Source organism: Stegostoma tigrinum, chromosome 1, assembly GCF_030684315.1.
Source record: "Stegostoma tigrinum isolate sSteTig4 chromosome 1, sSteTig4.hap1, whole genome shotgun sequence".
Lineage (NCBI taxonomy): Eukaryota > Metazoa > Chordata > Chondrichthyes > Orectolobiformes > Stegostomatidae > Stegostoma > Stegostoma tigrinum.
Genome location: NC_081354.1, coordinates 63,317,547 through 63,344,436, shown reverse-complemented (window position 1 = coordinate 63,344,436; position 26,890 = coordinate 63,317,547). Strand labels below are relative to the sequence as shown.

General features: G+C 41.4%; 1 protein-coding gene across 2 annotated transcripts; it reads right to left on the bottom strand.

Moving 5' to 3' along the window:
* Nucleotides 1–216: 216 nt before the first annotated feature.
* Nucleotides 217–26,890, bottom strand: fam241a (family with sequence similarity 241 member A). 2 transcript variants are annotated; one of them, XM_048550591.2, is made up of 3 exons: nt 26,794–26,865; nt 26,566–26,757; nt 217–2,136 (listed from the first exon to the last, which is right to left on the bottom strand). In XM_048550591.2, exons 2-3 carry the CDS (start codon nt 26,656–26,658, stop codon nt 1,903–1,905), a joined length of 327 nt encoding a protein of 108 aa, XP_048406548.1. In that variant the 5' UTR covers nt 26,659–26,757; nt 26,794–26,865; the 3' UTR covers nt 217–1,902. The 2 variants fall into 2 exon arrangements, 1 of the variants encoding a protein (XP_048406548.1); XR_009445734.1 differs by adding an exon at nt 7,893–8,070 and having other exon boundaries at nt 2,031–2,136; nt 26,566–26,890.

Genomic DNA, 26,890 nt, shown 5'->3' with positions numbered 1-26,890 from the left:
GAATGCAGAATGGCTAGGAAAGATTTAGCTAACAGACTCAAAAAATTTTCTGTAGTCTCTATCACCTAAAGGAAAAGCAAAACCTTACAAATCCTGTGGTCTGCCTAGAGAGGTGGAACATGATGATCAGGCAGCTGGCAAGGTTGTCCATTGCTTATTATGGCTACAAAACAATGAAAGCATCAAGCAATGAAGGGACAAGTATAACTTAAGTGGTTCAGAGCACAAATTATAATTTAATTTTCTTAAGCTATACAAGTTTTGAGCCATTTTAGATACAGCCATATCGACACCAAGCAAAGAATTTCCGTAAGTCAGAACCCAAGCATGTCCCTTCAGATGTGAATTTATCATCTATCTCGCAGAAATACACATATACCATAAAAGATTTCAAAACTTTGAAAATGCTGAAGGGCATGCTATCCTGGAAGGGGACATTAGATTTTTTGAATATAAATTATACACATACATTTTAGAAGCAAAATACACACCGATAAGTCATACTTATCAAATCAGATACCAATAAAAGGAAATGTAGGAGGAAGTTTATTTTTATAGTGAGAGAGGTCATCAGAAATTTTGAACTGATTTCTGGCACGAGTATTGAATAAAGAACCCTGAACAGTTTCAAGCAGGAATTATGAGGGGTTCGGGTCAGCCAACGGGACTTAAAAAATGTATGAACAGGCAGTTAGGATAGGGGCACTTAAGGGGCTTTTAGATAAGCACATGAATATTCAAGAAATGAAAGGACATGGGCCAAGAGTAGGCAGAAGGGATTTGTTTAACTTGGCATCATGTTTGGCACAACATTGTGGGTTGATGGGCCTGTTCCTGTGCTTTATTGTACTATGTTCTATGAAAACTGTCAATAGATGAGCTAAGAGATAGTAGGAACTGCAGATGCTGGAGAATCTGAGATAACAAGGTGTAGAGCTGGATAAACACAGCAAGCCAAGCAGCATCATAAGAGCATTAAGGCTGACGTTTTGGGTCGAGATCCTCTTCAAAAGGGTCTAGGCCCGAAACATTAGCTTTCTTGCTCCTATGCTGCTGCTTGGCCTGCTGTGTTCACCCAGCTCTACACCTTGTTATCTATAATAGATGTGCTAATTAGTAAAAAGGTCTTCAATTTCCCGAAACTGTTACTTTGTTAAAATTTTCAATTCTAAATCCTCAAGTTTTCAAACAAACAGACACATTTATACATTTATTAAAGCATTGTTTCCTTACAAGCTTGATCCCCTAGCAATGCAGATTTCTGTTTCTTTCAACGCTGGCAATAAAGTTCATGGAAAGAGGAAAGATTGAAGGAAAACAAACCAGAGTGTACAACACATAAATTTGCACCTTCAATTTACAGATGTTTTATTTTAAATACCCAAGTATGGCAAAGCAGATTTTGAAGTATTGATAAAAATCAAAACCTGCATGAGAAAAATTACACTTCAAACAATAGTTCACTGCACCATTCTTTTTGGTAATGAAAAGGTAAATCTGATACGTGTGCAAACATTTTCCTTCAAACGTGGAGTAAAAATAACTTCACAATAATTAACAAGTCTGTCAAAGACCACGACAAATATTTCTCATACTTCATGCCCTGAGCTTTTCTGAACAAACTTTCTTGGAGACAGTGGTATTGTGTCCCACAATGAAAATATTCATTAAAAATACTATATTTCAGCCAAAGCCTTGTAAATATTGCATATATACAGTACAATTTTTGCAAAGAAGATAAAAAAGCTTAAAAAGATAACATATTGCAATACTTTAAAATTTGTATATTTTCTTGTGCACTTTACATTGTATATATTTATAAATATATACATATTAATACAAATTTTGAACATAATTACATAACATATACAAAGTAGAAAAAAAGCTTTTTTTTTACACTTTTTATTCCTGGATGAAAATAATAACAAGGCAGAGAGCTCCCACCAACGTTAAAGCTTGTAAACCAAGGAAACCCAACATGACCCAAAAGAAAATCATTACAACTGGCTCAACAACTCGAGAACCAAAATGCATCCGTGAAAAGCCAATACTGAGCAGGCACTTGTTGATTTCCCCAAAGAGTGTCCCCATTTTTTTGCAGTCATCAATAGCACTTTCTTCCTCATCCACTGGAATCTGTTGGAGAGGAAGAAGGAAAATAATGCATTTTGACATATATACAAGCAACTGAAATTTTATTTAAATTATATAACTTCATGATTTAACTGTACATTTGAATTTATGAAAGTATGCTGTTAGGCTATACTTTTGGGGGAGTACCTAATTTTATTTCCTCAATATCAGCAACAGGAAGTGAAATATTGAAAAAAAAATCTAGTTTGGGACAGAATGGGCAAGAAAGCTAACATTCTTTGTTCTCTCAGTAACTTTAATCAGCATTATGTGTAAGAAAAGAGAAGAAAAGATAGAATTAAAAGATGATACCATTATCGGATTAATCCAATATTCCAGGAAACTGTTACATTGAAGTTGTAACAAACTTCATAATTTTGATGACAGATTCACAGTGTTGGAAATCGACTGCGGAATACGCAACTAAACAACAGAGAGAATCGTGATGACATTTTGTCATTATTTTAGATTTTTCCTTTATCTCGATGAAAATTCTCATTTCACTTGTGGATGTGATGTCAATTGAACAGGCTAAATTGTCCTGGCTGGTGACAAGCTTCCACAGTGTTGTTCAAGTTGCACATGCTCAGGTATGTTTGGAGTGTTCCATCACAATCATGACTAGTGCCTTGTAAGTGGTGAATTCGCTTTGGGGGAAGCCCAGTGGTGAGTTACTTGCTGCAGGATGTGTAGCCTCTGACCGGCTCTGGGAGCCGCTGTGTTTAAATGGCTGGTGCCAGTTCAGTTTCTGGCAAATAGTACACAAACTAAAGATTTGATTTTTCTCTTCCCTTACCCCTACTTCTCCATCTCTCATTCTCTACCTTTGATAAACTTCCACTTATTCAAGATTCTGCTGCATGATATCAAGTTCACTTAATCATCCTGTCCTTGCTGATTCCAGTTACTGCTATTTGCCTAGCCTCTTAGATAGGATTTTATGCACATCTTTTGATTGCTTCATGGCCTTAACTGCCCCAATGTGTACCTCAATCTCCAGAATCTCCTTTGACTCTCACCCACAAACCCGTACCAAAACTTTGTTCCAGCTCTTGATTTTGCTCATCTTTGGCAGCTATGTCTACGTTCCATACCCTGTAAATCCTTCCTGAAATCTCTCACTTCCTCAAGACCTTTCATAAAGTATACAGTTCTTTAACCAAACATCTGGTCCTCTTCACAATATGCCCACCTTTCGTTAACCTGTGAATGGCTGTAGGATATCTTTCCGCATTAAAGACCCGAAACAAACCCAAGTTGGTTATGCAAAAGTGTAAGTCAGCTCCAATTTTTCCTCCAAACCAGAGGGTATCCCTTCTGCCAGGACATTATTTAAACATTCTTTTACACATTCAGTGGAATTAGGGTCCATGAAAAATAAAAATCACTGGTCACATTACGGTCCTCTAACACATACCTACTCTCTATAGACTTTGGAAGAAATAAATATGTAATTTACCCTTGGTCCTTAATGTTGAATGAAAGAAATGTTGAGTAAAATGTCAAAGTGACAGTCAAAGTTAAAACAAAACATGGAATTGCTGGATTTAAAGCTGAGAGTAACAATACATTTAGATAGCTCAGAAATTAACAATTCTTGAAATAGAAACAGAAAGTATTAAATTTACAACCTGTGCTTCAGGGAGGTGGTTGCAATATGTAACTGGGCTTGTAAGAATGACTGACCATATGCAGAAACCAGTACTGGCATTGCAGAGTTTCCCAGTAACTTTTCCTTCAGTGTTATAGCATTCCTCTGGTTGACATACACTCCTCTATTACTGGCATGGAATTACTTTCACTTCACCATGCTAAATTGCATTTCAAATCAGGAATTAGATGGAGCTTCCTGGATTTCTGAGAGTGTAAACCAATGTACAATCAAATCGTAACTGCACAACTGTTTTTTTTAAAAACATCCCCATTTCAGAGTGCTTGGATCCTTTCTAATTCCAATCATTAGCAAATAGCTCTTTAACTGCAAAAAAAAAACACAAGATGCTTAACACGCATAATAAAAAGTGAATGTGCCACAGCCACATAAGATGACACTAGCCAGACAAGCTACAGCTTGGTCAAAGATATAAATTTTAAGGACAGTCATAAAAAGGAACAGAAACATTCAGGGAACCACACAGTTTAGGTAAAAGTCCAGAGCTTAGGGTTTAACAGCCGAAGACGTAGCCACCAATAGGGAAGTGATTAAAACTGGAGAAATTCAAAGGCCTGAATTAGATGGAGTAGGACTAGAGGACAGTTTACATTGACAGGGTGAAGCAATATGGCAACACAGTAGGAAAAGCAGAAGCAGAATTCAGCCCTTAAAACTGCTCTCATTGTGGGTAATGTATCAGAGATCATGGGAACTGCAGATGCTGGAGAATCCGAGATAACAAAGTGTGGAGCTGGATGAACGCAGCAGGCCAAGCAGCATCTTAGGAGCACAAAAGTTGGCATTTTGGGCCTAGACTCTTCATCAGAAAAGCCTTCAGATTAGGCATCGCTGGAAGAGGCTTCGTGGTGAGGTTAACCCGAAACGTCAGCTTTTGTGCTCCGAAGATGCTGCTTGGCCTGCTGTGTTCATCCAGCTCCACACTTTTATCTCTCATTATGGATAATGGCTGATCACCTTCCTCAAAATGTGATATTTCCACACTGTCCCCATTTCTCTCAATATCATTAGGAACTCAATCTCTATATTCAATGTACTTAATGGCTAAGCTTCCATAGCTTTCTGAGTTACAGAAATCTAAGGAGTCATCACTTTCTGAACAAAGAAATTCCTCCCCATCCTGGTCCTAAAGTGGCTTGCCTTTTATTCTGAGACTAAATCCCCTGGTTCTAGACCTGATCCAAGAAAAACCATCCTGTCTGCATTGCCTCAATCTATCCTTCTAAGATTTTTAATATGTTTCTGCAGAGATTGCCTCTCCTTCTTAGAAGCTTCAAAAATACAAGCCAAGAATTCACAATCTCTCCTGGAATACTGATGAGCTTTCATTTTCTTTATTCATTCACAGGATAAGGATGCCACTGACTAGACCAGCATTTATTGCCCATTTGTTTATAAAGTGGGATTTATGAAGGGGGAATTCTTGGAAAAACCTACGTTAGGCCTGTGCACTCTGACAACTGTTTTCTAAACATGTAGTAATCACATTCCTTGTATTTTCCTTCCTGCTGACATCTGGTCTGTAGTCCCCTGTCTTCTCTCTCCCTCTTCCTTAAATTGTGGTGTTATATTCACAACCTTCCAACTGAAGGCACTGTTTAATAGGGTTTTGAAACATGACCAACAATGCATCCATCATCCCTTCAGCCATTTCTTTCAACATTGATCATCATCAGGTTCTGGGGATTTGTCAATTTTCAGTATTATTAAATTCTCCAATAATACTTACTTATTTTCGTTCCACACATTCGCTTTTGATCTTAAATTATTTTAGGGAAACTTCTCGTGTCTTCCTCTGTGAAGACTGGCATAAATTACTTATTTACCTTCTCTGCCATTTTCTATTATATTTCCCTGCTAATCTTTTCCTCTTTTCTAAAAAAAAGATACCGATTGATGCTTTTATAACTTTGAGATGCTATTTTAAATTTCTGTTCTATCTGTTTTTAAATTCTTGGTTGTCCTTTATTACATTCTAAAATTTTCAGGTTTACAATATTTTGTTTGGCAATTTTTTAAGTCTCGTCTTTTTGATCTAATGTTATTAACTTCCCTTGTTAAACATGGCTCTGTTGCTTTTCCTGTTAGGTAATTTTGCTTCAAAGGAATGTGGATTTTTCTGAAAACCAAACACAGATTATTTAAAATATTAGCCGTTACCTATCTTGCCATCTTTTACCCTGTGATTTTCCAAAACACTACGGTCAACCAGCATACCTTTATAATTGCCCTACCTTACATTTAAAACCCTAGCTTCCAAATAAACTATGTATTTTTGAACTTTAAAATGGACAATTCTATCATAATATGGTTACACTTCTCTCATAGTAAGATTCAGAAGGAAGAGTGTCCAAAATACACAAAAATAGCAAAATAATATCAAAGGGGTTGGCAAATGAGAGTGTAAAACAATTATTTGAATGACATTCCAACTGCTTCTATCTTATACTACACCTCCAGATGTTTTTGCACCATACTGCTAATTGTAAACTGGAATAATATCTATTCCTGTCAATGAATGCGTGTTCTTTAAAGGAGTGAAAATTGACAGTGGCTTATTTTCACCTTTCCGATATGGCACAAGTTTTTTTCTTTTGATGTCCTGCCAAGTAGATGTTGCAACACGAATGATTGCTTGATAGAATAGAACCAAAATACTGATCAAAAGGAGACAAAGTTGACAGTCATGCCTACTCTAGATATTTTTATGGCTTTGTTACATTAATATCAAGGTTTATTTTGTGCAAATATGTGAAATAATAATTGTAAAATTAAAACTTGCAATATCAACAGGATAGACTCAGTGTGGCACAATATTTTCTTGTGGTTTGGATTCAGTGTGACCAGAAGCAGTGCAGGAGCTGATGTGGTGATAAGCATGAACATCTCTCAAACTAAATGAAATAAATAATTGTTATATGTGTGAGTATATGTACACATGTAATTTTATATAAATTCATGCATACATCAAATTCAAAACACTAATAATGAAAGTTACCCCAAGTCCAGTTAACAATGCAGAAATCCAACACTTCTACCATCATGATTCTAACTTGCTCAGCATGAGTGAAAACAGAAGTGGAACATACTCAGTTTTCATCCATTTTATTTCATTTCACTAGATTAATCTGACATAAGAAGAGAGTTCATCTAAAAACTGAGAGAACTAACCACTTCAGGCATGCATTTTATGTAAATTTGGGATACTTTGTTTATTCCACGATCAGCTTTTTAGTTTTAACTGATTAAAAAGTCCACTTTAAATCTAATTTCTACGCAAAGCTAGATTTAGAACTTTTAATCGCCTACAGACTCAATCCTGTCAAGTGATTAGTACAGATCGCAAAAATAAATAGACCGCCTATTCGTTCTGTAAGCCCTTGCTGGGTGTATAAATACACATTTACATTCATTATGCATTTTCATCGATAAAATTAGCAAAATCATTTAGCAGTATGGACACCAGACACTGTCGAATATGTAATCTATTTAAATAACGTTTGTAATTTGTGCAAGAAATGTTAACACTTCAAATACACCCACATTAAGGGAATTGGAGACTACATAGCGTGCTGTATAATCATAAGTCTCCACCACTTCCTTTGCACTTCAAACCACAATAGACTATGGCACCCATACAACAGAATCAGAAAATAGGTGTAGGAGTAGGCCACTTGGGCCTTCGAATCTGCTCAGCCACTTGATAATGGCCGATCATACAGCTCAGTACTCTCTACTTGCTTTCACCCTATACCCTGTGTTCTTCTGTCTGAAGAGTGCCCTCATGGTCTCACTGGTATGTTGATACAGCTCTCATGGACGCTATCATCTGGATCAAAGTATCCTTTACTTATCCAAAGATTAAGCAGAGCCTTGACTGCAGTGCCTGAATGGAAACCGGAGGGAACAGACATATTAAGAACTGCAAGGCTGCAGTGGAAGGAAGCTTTGATAGTTCTGTAGATACATTGGACATCATGATATAGCATTCTGACTACCTCCTGACAAGCTAACAACAATGTCTCATTCTCAGCTACATGGCATTTCATGGAAGATAAGCAACTGAGATTCTCTGCATCTACATCACCTGGTAAGGACACCTTTGGCAGAAAACTCCATATCCGCGGAAGCTGGTCCTCTGCTTCCAGGTGCGTGCGTTTCTTATCCATTTGCCTGGCTGCTCTTGGTGCAGCTGCCACAGGGACGACACAGTTTCAGTGCTGCGACCCACTGGAGATTATTTTGATATGCCTCTGTGGCAATATCTGAAATAAAGTCGCTGCTCAGTAATGCGATTATTCAACAGATGCAGCACAGATGTGATTTAAACATTATTCTTAAAACATTGGACATGTACGCCCCTTTCAAGGAGACAATATGTCATCACTATTAGGACCCTGCACATTTTTGGCCTGCCGGGACCTACTCCTTGCTTGCTGGGAGACCCTGGACTGGGATGATGCCATGCTTGCCTTATCTTGGTGTTGCTGCCGCTGCACAGTGTGCTTACTGTCTAAGCTGCATACTGGCACATGCTGACACTGACTAAGACAGTACACCATAGCAATACATCCACCCCTTGATTGATCACTGCTGACACCATAAAAAGGAACCTGTGTGCCTGAACTAAAATGTAAGACAGAAGGACTGTGAACCGAAAAATTCTGTAAGGAGGCCATAAAGTGCAAAAGGCAAGGCAATTAATGCATGCTAGGAACGCTAAGCGCATCCATATAGACTCAAAGTGAGCAAGGGCTAAGCAATCACAGCAAGAGCCCTGCAGTGCACTCTGCTCCAATCCATGGGAGAGGTGGCCACTCCTGTAAGCTAAGTGTCTGGAAGCAACATTACAATGAAAAACATTGATGGGTGGCAATGTACACTGTTGAAGTGCATACTGTCTTTAAATCGGTGGAGATGTGCCATGTTGATGTGGTGAGGCTGATGCGCATCCAAGGACGGGGGACTGCAGTCACTGTCCACATATCCTGAAATACGCTGGGAAGTCCTGACCAAGATGGAGGTCCAGAGGAGCAAATGGCTAGCTGGAGTCAATAGGTACTTGCTGGTCCTTTCATGTCAGGAATTGTTGGCATCCTGTTTCTTTCTACCAATTGGGAGAATACCAAACTACATATAAATGAGGTGAGAACAGATATTAACATCTCGTTACAAGGTGCAAATAGGCTTCTTGCCACTCACAAGCTAGCTCCTTTTGTCACATTTCAAACTTTGGATACAAAATTTGACTCTTCGATGCTGAGAATCATTTTTCTGACTGTGTCATATTTTTCAAACAGATTTAGTGTCCACGTTGTTTAGAGAAAATTCAGCCTGGTCACTTATGAGCTTTCTCTCATATCCCAGTTTCTTCCACTTTGTTTCTTTAAATGATCCTTTGCTGGTTTCTAAAGATTTTCCTAATCTTCTGGCCTACCACTAATCTTTGCATCACTTTTCCGACAATTTGACATGACCCACAACTTCTTCTGCCAACCATAGACATTACATTGTTCTGTAGAGTTTTTATGGCTCAATCATTTTGTGATATGAAGCACATCCTTAGAAGGTCTGTCACCACTTCTCTACCATTTAACCCTTGACCCAGTGCACTTTAGCAAGCTTTGGTCACAAACACTTAACTGTCTTTATTTAAACTGATGACACTAATTAAGGACCCATATTTCTCACTCCGAAAAGTTATCATTTTATGATTGTATATGCCTAAAGAATACTTAAGAACCTCTTAGTAAAGGAATTTGTTTTAAAAAGTAATCCCTAAACCACATATTACCAAGTCTAAAACAGCCTGGTCTTTGGCAGGTTCCAGGTTGCATCATTGCAAAAAACTGCTCACACATCCTGCGGGCCATGTCACATCAAATTGTGCATGTATTTAAACATCATTCAGTATCATAGCTAATTGCAATTGCAATACTACTATTATTCATTAGAGATAAAAACAGAAATAGTTGGGTATTTTCTGTGATCATATCTATTTGTAAGATATTTAGCATACATTTTTATCCAACATTACACACTGTGCTATATCTCACTCATAAGAGGAGACATCTTCCCAACATTAAAAAATTAAAAATATGAGTGTTTTGTGAACCAGAGTCCCTTAAAAGGATCAGAGATAATGGGAACTGCAGATGCTGGAGAATTCCAAGATAATAAAATGTGAGGCTGGATGAACACAGCAGGCCAAGCATGTTCATCCAGCCTCACATTTTATTATCTTCCCTTAAAAGGATACTGTTTGCTTGAGGACACAATATTTTAATCAGGGATGCACAGTTACCCATAGTTTAGAACATTCTAACGTACATCAATGCCGTATGCAAGATAGGTGGCTAAAATATTCACTTAGTGTCATGATCTAGACTGCACTGATTTCCAAGAAGACAATGCTGTCAGCAGGAACCTGACCATAACTCGACAATGCAATCAAAATGAAAACCCAAAGAAACTGCACAGTTAGAATCTCAACGTGCTGTGTACCCCAAGGGAACTGAATCTACAAAGTGCCACTACGAAAAGGTGCTGCACAAAGTAACTTTTAGCTCTGGGTGACCAATACTTCATATTTTAAAAAATTCCAAATGCCTCCTGACCAGTAATTTACTGAGATAAAATAACTTTATTGAACTGTAGTCAAATACTTTAAACTGGGATCCTAATACTTGGTCAGTTTTGAGGCAGTTTCATCCTGGGGAAAGTTTCAGTCAGTGGAAGAGGGAAGGGCAGGGTATGACTGCTCTCTGGAAAGAAATGACAGGGAGGAGATCTCATAAAAGTCCTTATAATTATGAATGGACTCAGTATTGCTTCAACTTGTGCATGAGTCTAGAACAGGTAAACATATAACTTTTCCACTAAAATAGTTACATAAAGATTGGAGATAATGGGAACTGCAGATGCTGGAGAATCCAAGATAATAAAATGTGAGGCTGGATGTTCATCCAACCTCACATTTTATTATCTTACATAAAGATTGGCACTCATTGTCACATGGACTTGAAATAGGTGACACTGGCACAGTTAACAGGAGGGTTTTTAAATTGCTTCTTGGGACATGTGTACTGTGACAAGGCTAGCACTTAGGCCCATTCCTAGTAACCCTCAGGAAGGCAGTAGTGAGCTGCCCTCTTCAACTGATCAAATCATGTAGCATGAGTACTTTTGTAGGCAAATTTGAATCCAGAGGAAAGAACAGTGATTTAATTCCAATTCTAGACGGTGAGCAACTTGTAAAGGAACTTGGAGATGGAGCTGTTCCCACTGTCTGATGTCCTTATTCTTCTCAAATCTGGTGGTTGAGGAAGGCACTTGTAAAGGACTCTTGATGAATTACTGCAGTGCATTTTCCACATGGTACACACTGCCGTATCGCAAATCAGTGCTGGAAGGAATGAATTTTGAAGGCCTACATTGGGGTGCCAATTACATGGCACAGTTTGTATTGAATGTTGTGCAGGTTCTTGAATGTTGGTGCAAGTGCACTCATCCAAATAAAAAAAGAGAGGATTCTGCTACATGCATTACTTGCGCCTTGTGGATGGTGGACAAACTTTCGTAAATTCGGATGAATGAATGAATCACCAGAATTCTCAGCCTTTAACCTTTTTTTTGCTGACAGTGTTTATATAGCTGGCACAGTTTAGTTTCTGGTCAACAGTAACCCACAGGTTGTTGGTACCGAGACTCAGCAAATAGTCATGCTGTTGAATATCAAGAGAAATTGGTTAAATTCTCTCTTATTGGAACTGGTCACTGTCTGGCCCATGTATGGTGCAAATGTTATTCATCACATTTCAGTTGACATTTCAATAATTAACCAGGTCTTTTTATGCATGCAGACTGTTTCAGTACTGAAGGATTTGTGAATGGTACTGAACATTGTACAATCATGAGCAAACATCCATTTAAAACCTCAGCTATTCCTCTCACTTTCATGTGTGAATCTTCTTTATAGTACCTGATCAGCCCTACACAACATTTTACCAACATTTTATTACTGTCTTCCTTAGAGGACTTCAGGATTTCCTTTTATGTTAGCAGGCAAAGTTTTTCTCATAACACCTCTTTTCACCAGCTTTTTCAGCTTCCTTCTTAACCTTCTGTATTCAAACTTCATTGTCAAAAGATATTTTTACCTGCCACTTTTTGGAAGTACACTTTTTCTTCTTTAACTTGTTCTCTCTTCTGTCATACAGGGTACTCTGGATTTGGGTGTCCTACATTTCCTTTTTAAGGAAAGATGCCTTTACTGTGCTCAAACCGACTCCACTTTGAAGGTCGCCTGTATTCACGGACTATTTTGACCACCAACCTTTGCTTCCAGTCTATTCCCGCAGCTCTGTTTTAATCCAATTAAAGTATACCTCCCTCAGTTGATTGTTCTTACATTGGATTAGCCAATGTCATTTTTTTGCCATCATCCTCATAATAACAATGATTACTGTTGCCTCAACGTGCGTATCCATCCACCCCCGACTCGATACTAGGTAATCCACTAGACGAGCCTCATTCTCAAGAACCAGGTCTAGCAGTGCCTCCTTTCTTGTTGGACTGGACACCCTCTGCTGCAGGTAATCTTTCTGAACAAATTAGTAACGTTCGCCCCTTGCACTACTTCTGTATTGGATGATATACAAATAGTTGAAGTCCCACGTTACAACTACTTTATGATCCTTACAAATGTCTGTAATTTCCTTACAGATTTGTTCTTCCCACAAGTTGGTGGTCTATATATTACACTGAGCAATGTAACTGCACCCTCTTTTTCCTTAGCTTAGTCAAATCAATTCTGACCACAAACCTCAGAAACACCCTCTTTCTTCAGTACTGCAGTGCATTCCTCGGCCATTAACACCTCCCACCCCTCTTTGTTTTTCTCCTTTCCTATCTTTTCTGAACATCTTACACCCAGGAGCATTAAACAGCCGGAAAGGCCTTTCACTCAGCAAGATTTCAATTATCACCACATCATAATCTCAAGATACGATATGGTCATAACACTCTAATCTTACAAACTCTGTGAATTCACATACATACAGTGCATCTCCAATTTAGAATTTGTTGCTCGCTTGCTCCATCTCTCGCAATTCTCTATCTTACTGCAATCTGCTCTCTCAGCATTTCATGCACCCTGGTAATATTTTATTATTCTTTTGTGGTTCCCACACACGCACGTTAATTTAACCTCTCCCCAGAAGCACTAGCAAAATGTCCTGCACGGAACTCAGTCTAGACTCTGAGATGTAACCTATCTGGCTTCTCCAGGTACCAGCACGCCGAGAGCCTGTCCCTGAGATAATGGGAACTGCAGATGCTGGAGAATCCAAGACAACAAAATGTGAGGCTGGACGAACCAGGCCCCAAGATGACATTCCACATTAAGCAGAGGTTCACCTGCACATCTGCCAATGTGGTATAATGCATCCACTGTACCCGGTGTGGCTTCCTCTACATTGGGGAAACCAAGCAGAGGCTTGCAGACCGCTTTGCAGAACACCTCCGTTCAGTTCGCAACAAACAACTGCACCTCCCAGTCGCAAACCATTTCCACTCCCCCTCCCATTCTTTAGATGACATGTCCACCATGGGCCTCCTGCAGTGCCACAGTGATGCCACCCGTAGGTTGCAGGAACAGCAACTCATATTCCGCCTGGGAACCCTGCAGCCTAATGATATCAATGTGGACTTCACCAGTTTCATAATCTCCCCTTCCCCCACCGCATCCCCAAACCAGCCCAGTTCGTCCCCTCCCCCCACTGCACCACACAACCAGCCCAGCTCTTCCTCTCCACCCACTGCATCCCAAAACCAGTCCAACTTGTCTCCGCCTCCCTAACCTGTTCTTCCTCTCACCCATCCCTTCCTCCCACCCCAAGCCGCACCTCCATCTCCTACCTACTAACCTCATCCCACCTCCTTGACCTGTCCGTCTCCCCTGGACTGACCTATCCCCTCCCTACCTCCCCACCTATGCTCTCTCCACCTATCTTCTTTTCTCTCCATCTTCGGTCCGCCTCCCCCCCTCTCCCTATTTATTCCAGAACCCTCACCCCATCCCCCTCTCTGATGAAGGGTCTAGGCCCGAAACGTCAGCTTTTGTGCTCCCGAGATGCTGCTTGGCCTGCTGTGTTCGTCCAGCCTCACATTTTGTTGTCTGAGAGCCTGTCCCTTATGTCTTTTCTCTTGCACCATCTTTCCAGCCATGCATCTTACTTCTTGGACGTGGACTCACTTTGCAGATGGCACCTCAGTCATGTGGAAACTATTTCCTTGAGTTTCCCTTTGCTATTTGGCTACCTAGCTTCCTAAATTGCAACTGCAGGAGCACATCTCCCATTCTACGGTTTTAGTACCAACTTACACCATAACCTGTTTGCCCTTCATAGAAGAATGACCTGCAGCTGTTCTCTCACGTTCTTGACTGTAGCAGCAGGGAGGCAACATACTATCCCGAAGTAACAGCTCCACTCTCAGAACCAATCTGTTGATATTGCAGATACTTTCAAAGTCATTGCTTCACCGTGTTGAGTGGTTGTCATTGGGACCCTAGGTCTAGAAAAAAAGGCAAATATTTCTTCCTTTTGTAAGTTTTATTTAGAGTTTTAAGTATGGAAACTTTGATCATGTACTATTCAAGATTCACCATATAGGTTTGCTGCATTATTTTAATCATACATCATCTTAGCTGTTAAGCTGCTTAAGGAAAATATTCCAGAAAGAATATTTTAATTGTGTGAATTGAGTGCTCAAGACTTGATCTGATGCACATCTGTTCAATTTCTATGAATTTGCTAATAAATCTGGTTACCGCATTCAAGATTCAAGTTTCCCCAGAAATAGCATTTGCTAGGCTCATACCACGGGATCTTACTTTACTTCTGAAGAAGATGCTAAAATTGTTTGACAGCTGTGTTCAGTACCATATTATGAAAAAGTGGTTGAGGCGCTGGTATATGGTGTTAAACAGAACTAAAAAATGTTACCACAATTGAGTGTTTGTCCCAGCAGGAAAAATATGAAGACAAGATCTCACGTGAAAAATAACCCGAGAGTCAACAAAACAAGGAAGATTTTGGTACAGGAAATTTCAACTGGGAATCAAATCTGGAATTCTGAAGGTATGCATTTTGCTAAGACTTTAGAGAAAAAGTGCACACAGTTACAGAGTATGTGTGAGTAATCATATAGATATATTTAAAAAGAATCTAACTAATGTGTATGGAAGCGTGTGTTATGCTGGTAGATAGTTACAGGAGAAAGGATAGGGGTAAGCTTGACTGGAACATAAATGCCAGTACAGCTGGCCTGCTTCTGCACTCTATATTTTAGTGTTTTCTTTAAGATAGAGACAGATTGGTTCTTGAATGGGAAAGGGAGCAAGAATTATGGGGAACTGCAGCAGCAGAATTGGATTCAGAAACATCAACCACGATCGAATGGCAGATCAATACGCCAAATTCTCCCACTACATCGCATGGTCTTAAGGAGTAATTCTGACAGTCAGAGAAACACTTTGTCTAGTTCCCAAATGAAAGACTACCCCAATTGGTATCGCTCTTCTGCACTTCTTTCTCTCCGTATACTAGTCCACCCATGCTGCCTTCAGCTTGGCTATTGCTGCACTTCAAGGACTCAACAAACTTTTCAATATCCAGAACTGAAAACCAGTAAGTGAGCAGGACCTTTGGGACTCTTGCCTGTTACCTCATGTTTCTCTTGGATCACTTAACAATCACATATTCCCTATTTTCCTGAGTGACCTTAACTTGTTATGTAGCCATCTTGCTTAGTGTGTTATCAACGTTGTTCTCTGCCTCACAGCTGTACCTCAGAGTCCAGCCACTGCTCATGGGTTGAAACCCAGAGTTCAAACTTGTGTAGTCAGTGACACTTGCTGCACGAGATCGTCTGAATCATGAAAAACGTCCACCATTGCCCATTATCCACAGGACGAGCCTTCTGCTTGGCCATCTTCTCCTGTCATACTTTACTTATTTAAGTTAATTCACTTACTTGTAGGTATCTTTATTTACTATAACATTACTCTTGTACTATTAATTGTAAACTTGAGGGATTAGTTAAATTTCTATGCCTTAATTATGAATCAGCACCCTCTGCACTATTACTTCAGAAGTTTGCATTTTTCAAAATTATTGGAGTAGAAATAGTCCCAATATGAACTGACTGACAACAAAAATCAACTCATGACATTCTTGTTTGTCACTTTGACTTTCCTTGAAATTTAAGTGGACTTCAGGAAAAGAGATCTTTCATATGTCTAAATCTTCTTGACCCCCTCCTGACTTATCAGGAGCAGTTTTATTATTTTATTAATCTGAAGCTTCTGAAATAACTTCAGTAATACCCTGTAATTCCACACCTCATTTTTCTTTGGTTTGTTTTTACTTCCTTAAGTTTCAACTTTTACTTCTAATCAAACCTATTCTCTTCTCCTTATTCTCCTTGCTGAAAGGAAATGTTTTAAATCACAACTTATTGATTCCTCATTTTGTCTAACGTCTGAAAGCCCATTTTGGAGCTAGCCAGGAACTTTGTGGGGGTGGGGGGGGGTGGGTAAACCTTAAAAACCTTAGTCGAAAATTAGCTTTACTGCGGACTTTGCTGGAAAAGCTCAGCAGGTCTGGCAGCATCTGTGAAGAAACAAAAATCAGAGTTAATATTTTGGGTCTGGTGACCCTTCCTCAAACGCAACCAGACCTGCTGAGCTTCTCCAGCAACTTCTGTTTTTGTTCTCAATTTACAGCATCTGCAGTTCTTTCAGTTTTTAATTTAGCTGTAGTGCATGCAATTTTGAAACATTTCTTTGGTTCTTCTCTTGCTCCACTGTCATAACTCTTACGGAATGCCTAAAGTTCCAGGAACATATCAAGGATATTTAGTTTGTCACTTTGAAACATCAGAATGACACACACTCACCTTTCAGCTTGCCACAACAATATGAACATATTTGCTAACTGTATAGCACCTATATTCCTGCTCAGAAGACGAATGGCTGTTATAATGAAGTTTAATTTCAATTCAAATGCAAAGGTTTGCTTTCCTGATGTAGGCTCACTACTGTATGAAAGATTTTTTTTAAAAAAGGAAAGGAGTTTTGATTATCAAATCATGATTTGTGTTGTAAAAACACACCTGGACAAACAAATATTGAAACGGAACCCTTTCCCATATTCTTGCTAGTAATTTACATTGAGGAAATATCCTGGTATGTCAAAAAGAACATTTTTTTGTATATCTCATTTAACATAAAACATCAAGACATTTCTCAAAGGCATCATTACACAAAATTATGACATTGAACTACAAAAGGAAATGTTAGTTTTGATGGCTAAAATCTAGCTCTGATCAAGTTTAAAGTACCAGCTTCCTTTCCTCCTGTTAAGGCAAAGGTATGGAGAGTTGTAGGGTGGAAATGCCAGAGTTTGGGCCCTTAGCAGCTGAAGGCATGGGCACTAACAATTAAGCAATTACGATTTAGATCAGCCCAGAAAAGTTGTACAATTATGGGGTGGAAGAGATTACAACGATAGGGAGGAGCACATTATTGGATGATTTAAGGACAAGGATGAGGTTTTAAAAAATCAAAATTTGCTTAACAGGGAACCAATAAGGTTAGCAAGCACATAGATGACAGCAGGAACTCAAATGGTGACAGTTAAGACGTGGAATAACAGCAGCATTTACTAAAGAATTTGACTAACTTCAATTCACTTCAAAGTTATTTATACACCACATGTGTCAGTGATAATGGGAACTGCAGATGCTGGGGAATTCAAGATAATAAAATGAGAGGCTGGATGAACACAGTAGGCCCAGCAGCATCTCAGGAGCACAAAACCTGATGTTTCGGGCCTAGACCCTTCATCAGAGCACCTGACGTTTCGGGCCTAGACCCGAAACGTCAGATTTTGTGCTCCTGAGATGCTGCTGGGCCTGCTGTGTTCATCCAGCCTCACATTTCATTATACAGCACATGTGCCCTGTTCTCAGAGACAAATGTGAAATCTAGTGTATTCATATTTACAGAGGGACAAGAAGTCGTAACATTGCTTTGGGTTTAACTGCGACTTCATGAAGGGCAAAAATCCTCTTTCATTTAATTAAGTTAAGATGGGACCGATTTTCTTGACTAAGTTCCTGGGTATTGTGAATAGGAAATAAAAACACATTTTTGTAATTGCTGGTTTGCGTAAATCCAAAGGGCCAGTTGGAGTAAGCTTACTGTTGAAACTAAAAAAAAACTGCATAAATTACTTAAGGTAGCAGGACAGATTGAGAAAGTAATTAAAGTACATGTTTATTAGAAAACGTTCTCTTATGCAAGAAGTGGTTAGGTTCTGGAATTCACTGCATGTTTTAGAGACAGACTTATTTATGGCTTTCACAAAAATCAGATAAATTATCAGAGGAGAAAAATTGGGGATAGGAAATGGCAGTGCAACTATCAGAGTTGTCCTTGCAAAGAATTGGCACAGACAACAGGATGAATGGCCTCCTCCAGTGCTGAAACCATTCTATGATTCTGTGACAGCACATCCTCTTCCATTTGTCTGCATTCTTTCTACGAACGAGAAAGCAAGCAAAATTAGCAAAAGCTGGGCTTTCAGGAGTTTGGGCAATTCATTTAAGAGGACCAGCAGGTTTGAAGTTACTGCTGGCCAGAATTTATTTCTTTTTATTCTCTTTTCTCCAGATATTTAAGTCTCATCATTTTGTATCAAGGGAAGCAATGAGGTATTCTGTACTATGCTACTGCCTGCATAGTGGTAACCCGAGTTCAATGAAATGCAGAAGCTCCAACGTTGAATGTAGGTTGTGACAGAAGGCCTCAATGTACAGATGTGGAGTGACTAAAGTTTGCTGATGCCTGTTCACAGCATGCTCATTGCACTACTCAAAATGTAATGTCAGCCAGCACAGTTTAACTGGCCGTGCCATTCAGATGCATTGCTGTGCTTAACTGGCAGCAGCTGTAGACAAGTCTCTTTGCAGGGCCCACGTCAGCAGCATAGAACTCTGTCACGTGCTGCTTACGTGCACTGCAGGGCTGATTCAGCAAGTGACAGAACCAGTTCACTGTAATTTCAAGTTGCATTTCCTAAGTTTTCAGTTTTGGCTGCTACTTAATACCCAGCGTGTTACCTGCTAATTGACTAATGTGCGTTTCTAAAGGCTGTGATAAGAATTGTGTCTAACAAAGTGCCAGGGTTTGTTCAGCTTACTGGCATGAGACTGGGCCATTTTAATCCCCTGCTTTCATTTAAACAAAGAAGCTGTTAGGAGTTTATTACAGATCACCAGTCAGCAGGCAACTGAGGAGCAGATATACTAACCTCATCCCACCTCCTTGACCTGTCCGTCTTCCCTGGACTGACCTATCCCCTCCCTACCTCCCCACCTATACTCTCCTCTCCACCGATCTCCTTTTCTCTCCATCTTCGGTCCGCCTCCCCCTCTCTCCCTATTTATTCCAGAACCCTCACCCCACCCCCTCTCTGAAGAAGGGTCTAGGCCCGAAACGTCAGCTTTTGTGCTCCTGAGATGCTGCTGGGCCTGCTGTGTTCATCCAGCCTCACATTTCATTATATTAGCAGATATGCAGTCAATTCACGAAGGCATGTAAAAATAATATGGTAATTATATTAGGGGATTTCAAATACCCCAATACTAATCGAGATACTCATAGTATGAAGGGAGGTTAGAGGGAATAGATTTCTTGAAAGATACACAGGAGTGCTTTTTATGTCGCCATTAAATGATCCAACAAAGGATGGTGCCGCACTGAACTTAATTACAGGGGCTATTACCCTAATTTTTAAATGGTCCCTGGCCACAGGATCGGAAGATAAGTTACATGGTTCCACTTTACAAGAATGTCATAGAATCTTAGAATTCCTACAGCGTGGGAGCAGGCCATTCGGTGCATCAAGTCCACAGTGACCCTCCAAAGAGCATCCCACCAGATCCACCCCTTTACCCAATCACTGTAACCCAGCACTTCCCATCACTAATCCACTTGGCCCCCACAACCTTCAACACTGTGGGCAATTTAGCACAGCCAATCCACCTAACCTACACATCTTTGGGCTGTGGGAGGAAACCAGGACACCCGGAGGAAACCCACGCGGACATAGGGAAAATATGAAAACTTCACAGTCACCCGAGACTGAAATTGAACCCGGGTCCTTGAACCTGCGAGACAGAAGTGCTAACCACTGAGCCATCATGGTCTATTCCTACCACGCCAGTAGAGATAGATCAGGGAATTCTTGACCAAAGGGTCAAACATCAGTGGTAGGGAAACCTTTTGAAGATATTATTGAAGAAAATTAATCTCCATTTAGAGAAGCAAGCATCGAAACAGATACAGTTGGCGCAGTTTCGTCAGAGGAAGGTCTTGCCTAACAAATCTATTAGAATAGGAGGTGGTGACCATGTGCTTGGATGAGGATAGGGCAGTTGGTGTAGTTTAGATGGATCCCAGCTAGACCCGTGACAAGTTCCCACATGGGTAACTGATAAAGAAGGTAAAAGTTTGTGAGATCCAAAGTCACTAGGTAAGATAGATCCAAAACTGGCTTAGTGATAGGAACCAGAGGATGGCTGGGAAGGATATTTGTGCAACTGAAGACCAGTGTGAAGTGGCATACACCAGGGACCAGTACTGTGATTTAGGAATATCACAAATAAACTATAGGTTGCGTTATCATAAATGGCTTAGATGAGAATGTGGGGTGGCGGGAGGGGACGGGAAGTAAGTTTGCGGATGACACAAAGATTGGTCGGGTAGTTGATGGTGGAGTGGATGTTGTTAGGTTACAGTCAAAACAAATGGTTTGGTCAGTTGGGCAGATGGAATTTAACCCTGATAAATGTAAAGTGATGCATTTCAGAAGAAGGAACAAGACTTGAGAGTACTCAATATATGGCAAGATACGAGGAAGCCCAGAGGAACAGAGAGATATTGGGTGCTTATTCACAGATTCCCGAAGGTGGAAGGTTAGTTTAGGTGGTATACAGAATGCTTGCTTTTATCAGTCATAATTGTAGATTATAACAACAGGGTGGTCACGCTGGAGTTGTATGGAACTTTGTTTAGGCCACAACTGGAGTAGTGTGTGCAGGTCTGGTCACCACACTAAACCAGGTGTGATTACACTGGAGGGGGTGCAAAGGAGATTCACTTGGGTGTTGCCTAGGATGGAGCATTTCAGCTCTGAAGAGAGGTGAGATAAGCTTGGGTTGTTTTCTGTAGAACACAAAGTTGAGTGGGGCAGGAGGAAGAGGACCTGATCGAGGGCTATAAAATTATGAACAGCACTGGCAAAGTAAATAGAAAACAACTGCTCCCATTAGTTGAAGAGTCGATAACAGGGGGGCATAATTTTCAGGTGAAAGGTAGGAAATTTAGAAGGGGATTTAAGGAACAGCTTTTTCACCAAGAGGATGGTGAGGCTCTGGAATGCACTGCCTGGGAGAGTAGTTAAGGCAACAAATTTCAATTTTTTAATAAAGTACTAGGATGCTACTTGGTCATAACATTCAAATCTGTGGCCTACTACAAGAAAGTGGACTAGTGTAAGCAGGAGTATGTTTTTGGTGGTACAGACCTGATGAGCTGAAGGGCCTCTTTGATAACTGCATATGCTACGATACTAAGCTCCATTTCCACCTGAACAGTGTGAATCACATTTGGACAGCTGACAAGAGTTAAGCAAAAGTGGCAGGAGACCAAAGGTAGGACCTATAGTCCCAAAAAATATTATGGGGGAGGAAGGCAATTGCATTTAGGAAGGAAGGAAAGACCAGAACCCTGGCCTCCGTGTGAGAAACAGAGAAATATTTGCTCCTTCCATGCAAAGGTACAAAAAAACCTGATCTTTTCAGATGCCTTGAGTTGCTCCTTTGAATGTTGCACGCCATATAAGGTCACACTAAAAGGCCAATACAGCTGCCAACAATCAAAGTTTAAATCATATCATTAGATGCTGACTTTGTTATTTCAAAGAGCTCCTCAACCACATGATACAAAGCTGGCTGTCCAGAACTGTAGTTTCAAATGCTGTACTTTGCAACACTGGCCAAGATTGTGTGAACGGGTTGCAAGAATTTTAACATCTTGCATGCCATTTTCAACATGTGCACGCATATTTAACTTCAAGGGTTGAAGAATTTCCAGAATTTGCATCTGCTTCTGGCAGGTAGTGACTCGTAGGGCACACAGGGACCACAGCTATTCACTATATATAGTGGTCTGTTTAGCTCAGTTTAGCTGTTACATGAAACAGTGCGATGAGTTGGGTTCAATTTCCACACTAGCGGAGGTTACCATGAAAGGCTCTCCTTCTCAAGCTATTCTCTTACCTGAGATACAGTGGCCCTCAGGTTATATCACCACCAGTCGTCTCTCTCAAAAGAAAGAGCAGCCCTATGGTCTAAGACTATAGCAACTTGTCATAATACATGTGGAAACTGCAAGTTTGTGCACGACACAAAAGCTGCATGAGGGAGGGTGAGTTGTGAAGAGGATGCAGAGATGTTTCAGTGTGTTTTGGACAAATTAAGTGGGTAAATGTGAGCTTATCCACTCGGACAGCAAAATCAGGGAGGCAGATTTTCTAAATGGCGATAGATTGGAAAAGGGAGAAGTGCAATGAGATCCAGATGTCCTCATACTCCAATTGTTGAAACTAAGGTTGCAGGTGTAGCAGCTAGTGAAACCTGCAAATGGCCTTCACAGTAAGCGGATTCAAGTACAACAGCATAAATATCTTGCTGCAACTGTATTAGGCCTTGGCTAAACCACACCCGGAGTACTGTTTGCAGCTTTGGTCTCTTTATCTTAGAACGGAGATTCTGGCTATTTGAGGGGTGCAAAAAGATGATGTACCAGACTGCTGGAAGGCAGAATTGACTTCCAGGGAGACACTAGGTCAATTAGGACTATATTCACTAGAGTTTAGAAGAACAAAGGGGGAAATCTCACAGAAACTCACAATTGGCTAACAGGATGAGAGAGGGTGGAAACAGAAAGGATGCCCTGAATGATTGAGGGGGTCCATAACCAGGGGCACAGGCTAAAGACAATGGTTTTTAAAACAGAGCTGAGGAGGATTTTTTAAAAATCTCTCCATCCAGAGTGTGGTGAGCCTGTGGAACTCAATCACAGGAAACTTGAGGTCAAACACTGAAGACTTTCAAGTATTATGTTGATACAGCTCTTTAGACTAACAAATCAAAGAGTATGGGGGAAAAGCAGGAACAGAGTAGTTGGGGATAATGGGAACTGCAGATGCTGGAGAATCCAAGATAATAAAATGTGAGGCTGGATGAACACAGCAGGCCAAGCAGCATCTCAGGAGTACAAAAGCTGACGTTTCGGGCCTAGACCCTTCATCAGAGAGGGAGATGGGGGGAGGGAACTGGAATAAATAGGGAGATAGGGGGAGGCGGACCGAAGATGGATAGAGGAGAAGATAGTTGGAGAGGTAGGGAGGGGATAGGTCTGTCCAGGGAAGACGGACAGGTCAAGGAGGTGGGATGAGATTAGTAGGTAGGAAATGGAGGTGCGGCTTGAGGTGGGAGGAAGGGATGGGTGAGAGGAAGAACAGGTTAGGGAGGCAGAGACAGGTTGGACTGGTTTTGGGATGTAGTTGGGATGCAGCCCACCGACTCCCACAGCTACCTACAATATACCTCCTCCCACCCACCCTCCTGCAAAAATTCCATCCCCGATTCCCAATTCCTCCGCCGCATCTGCTCCCAGGATGAGGCATTCCACTCCCGCAGATCCCAGATGTCCAAGTTCTTCAAGGACCGCAACTTTCCCCCCGCAATGGTCGAGAACGCCCTTAACCGCATCTCCTGCAACACATCCCTGACACCCCGCCCGCGCCACAACCGCCCCAAAAGGATCCCCCTCGTTCTCACACACCACCCCACCAACCTCCGGATACAACGCATCATCCTCCGACACTTCCGCCATCTACAATCCGACCCCAGGCCCCAAGATGACTTTCCATATTAAGCAGAGGTTCACCTGCACATCTGCCAATGTGGTATACTGTATCCATTGTACCCGGTGTGGCTTCCTCTACATTAGGGAAACCAAGCGGAGGCTTGGGGACCGCTTTGCAGAACACCTCTGCTCGGTTCGCAATAAACAACTACACACCTCACAGTCGCGAACCATTTCAACTCCCCCTCCCATTCTTTAGATGATATGTCCATCATGGGCCTCCTGCAGTGCCACAATGATGCCACCCGAAGGTTGCAGGAACAGCAACTCATATTCCGCTTGGGAACCCTGCAGTCCAATGGTATCAATGTGGACTTCACCAGCTTCAAAATTTCCCCTCCCCCCACTGCATCCCAAAACCAGCCCAGCCTGTCTCCGCCTCCCTAGCCTGTTCCTCCTCTCACCCATCCCTTCCTCCCACCCCAAGCCGCACCTCCATTTCCTACCTACTAATCTCATCCCACCTCCTTGACCTGTCCGTCTTCCCTGGACAGACCTATCCCCTCCCTACCTCCCCACCTATCTTCTTTTCTCTCCATCTTCGGTCCACCTCCCCCCTCTCTCCCTATTTATTCCAGAACCTTCTCCCCATTCCCCTCTCTGAAGAAGAGTCTAGGCCCGAAACGTCAGCTTTTGTGCTCCTGAGATGCTGCTTGGCCTGCTGTGTTCATCCAGCTTCACACTTTATCTTATAACAGAGTAGTTGGAGCTGGATGATCAGCCATGATCATATTGTATAGTGGAGCAGGTTCAAAGGATCAAATGGCTTAATCCTGCTTCTATATTCTGTTTCCTACCGTGATACTTCATTCATTCATAGAATCCGTACAGTGTGAAAACAGGTCCTCTGCCCCAATAAGTCCACACCGACCCTTGGGGCATCCCACCCAGACCCATCCCCTCTAACCCCACTAAGCTATACATCCTTGACTAGTACAGGCAATTTAGCATGGTCTAGCCTGCACATCTTTGGACTGTGGGAGGAAACCACTCAGACATGGGGAGAACGTGCAAACTTCACACAGATAGTCGCCCGAGGGTGGAATTGAAGCCAGGTCCCTGGCGCTGTGAGGCAGCAGTGCGAACCACCAAGCTGCCGTGCCATGCAAGTAGCTCTCTTTGAATTTTAATTGCAGTCATTAAATTTAAATTAGGTTTAGGTACAAATATCAAACGGTGGCACCAAATCTAAAGTTTGTGTTCAAACCAGATGTATCCTGTTTTGAATGGACCTCACTTCCTGACACTTCTCAACATCAAACAAGAAATTAGTAGATTCATGAAAAGCATGCTCAAACCAAAGCATTTCATGTTAAATCCCCGTTAAAAACACTGTACTATCCACATAAGAGTAGTCCTTTCGGTGCCGAATTGTACCATCTCCAAAGCTCTGAGCACCCTACAATTGCTGAGGGTGGCCAAAACTGAATGCAATATTTAGGTGATTAAAGCATATATAAAATTATTAAAAATGCCCAAGTGAACAATTAAATTGCAAACATAAAAGCATGAAGCCGAACTTCTTTTATCATACGAGTAGTCGGTAGTGCGATCTGACAAGAGGCTTTGAGTGTAATTGTGGAATAACTTTTCAAAGAAAAAGATAAAGGAAGTAAAAATGACCTGGGACACAGTTCACAAGGATAGTGGAAGCTGAAATCAGTATTGGTTTCCAAAGGAAATAAGACTTCTGAGATCTGAGGAACCGACCGGATCATTCGGCAGGGATGCTGGCCTAGAATCCATGGGCCAAGTAGCCTCCTGTGGCATAATGGATCCATCTTAATTTCGAAAACAGTTGCCCTCTCTGTCAGTGTTTAGGCTAGTAGAAATCTCAAAACTAGTCGGATTTCTTTGTCTTATACAAAGTAAACCACTCATCACTAACTTTCACTGTGATCATATAACGGACAAGGAACTAATAGTAAGATCTTTCTTGTTTGTAACCCCAGCACCACACCCATTGCAGCACCAGCACAACTGTTAGCCGTGTTTGAAATGAATACGGTTTGTCAGGATTGCTATATTATGGCAAATTGCAGCTGCATGTTTCAATTCGTTGGATATTTGTTACCTTGTTTTCAATCTCAGGGTCACCTTCCTTGTCACAACGGATTTGAGTGCAAGTAAATATGGCTAGATGGGAGGAAATATTACACAACTGCAACCTCGAAGAATAACTGTAAAACATCCTCACACTTTAAAAAGCGCAGAACTCTGGTAAATTAACCACATAACTGTACCACGTGTACACAGCTAAGAGATCATTTCCATTCATCGCTTTAAAACGGAATAGTTGAAGCCGCAGGGCGCAACGGGAGCTTTGGCTCCGACAGCGCAGTCCTTCCTCAATTCAAAGCGGGCATCTGGTTTCCTATTTCACATTCGGTTTCGGCGATTGTCTGCACTTCGGTTTACACACTAAGTACTATTTTTTCGACGTGGTTCTTTTTAAAAATCAAATCACATGGCGGGCAAACAGCCAAAAACGAAGATCACCTAACACGTTCCTCCGGTTTTCCTGACTGAGATGTCACGCCGATTTACTCGTTCTTTTAAACAAAAAAATTGTGGAGCTAGCGCCCTCCCTCCTCCGCCCGCCCATTTTTGAGGCGAAAAGTTCAAGACAACCAGCCGGAATGCCAACAGCGGCGGCAGTAAAGGGACCGGCGTGCAGCGTGTGTGTGTCAGCGCTTACCTGCGGGCTCCTGCCGTTCTTCATGCTGCTGGTGTGGCCGTTCTCGCCGCTGGCGGTCTCCTGGTGTTGGTCCTGGCGCCAGCGCCGCTCCATGGCCCCCAGGCTCCGCGCGGCTCAGTCACTGTATAAATGTATCCGTTTGTCTCACTGTATCAATGTCTCTCAGCGTATCCCTTTGTCTCACTGTATCAACGTCTCTGAGTATCTCCGTTTGTCTCACTGTATCAATCTCACTCTCACCCAGTCCGTCCGTCTATCCCCTCCGAACACACAGGCGCGTGGCCTCAGTGACGTCGACTCGAGACACGGGGCCGTTCCTTCGCAA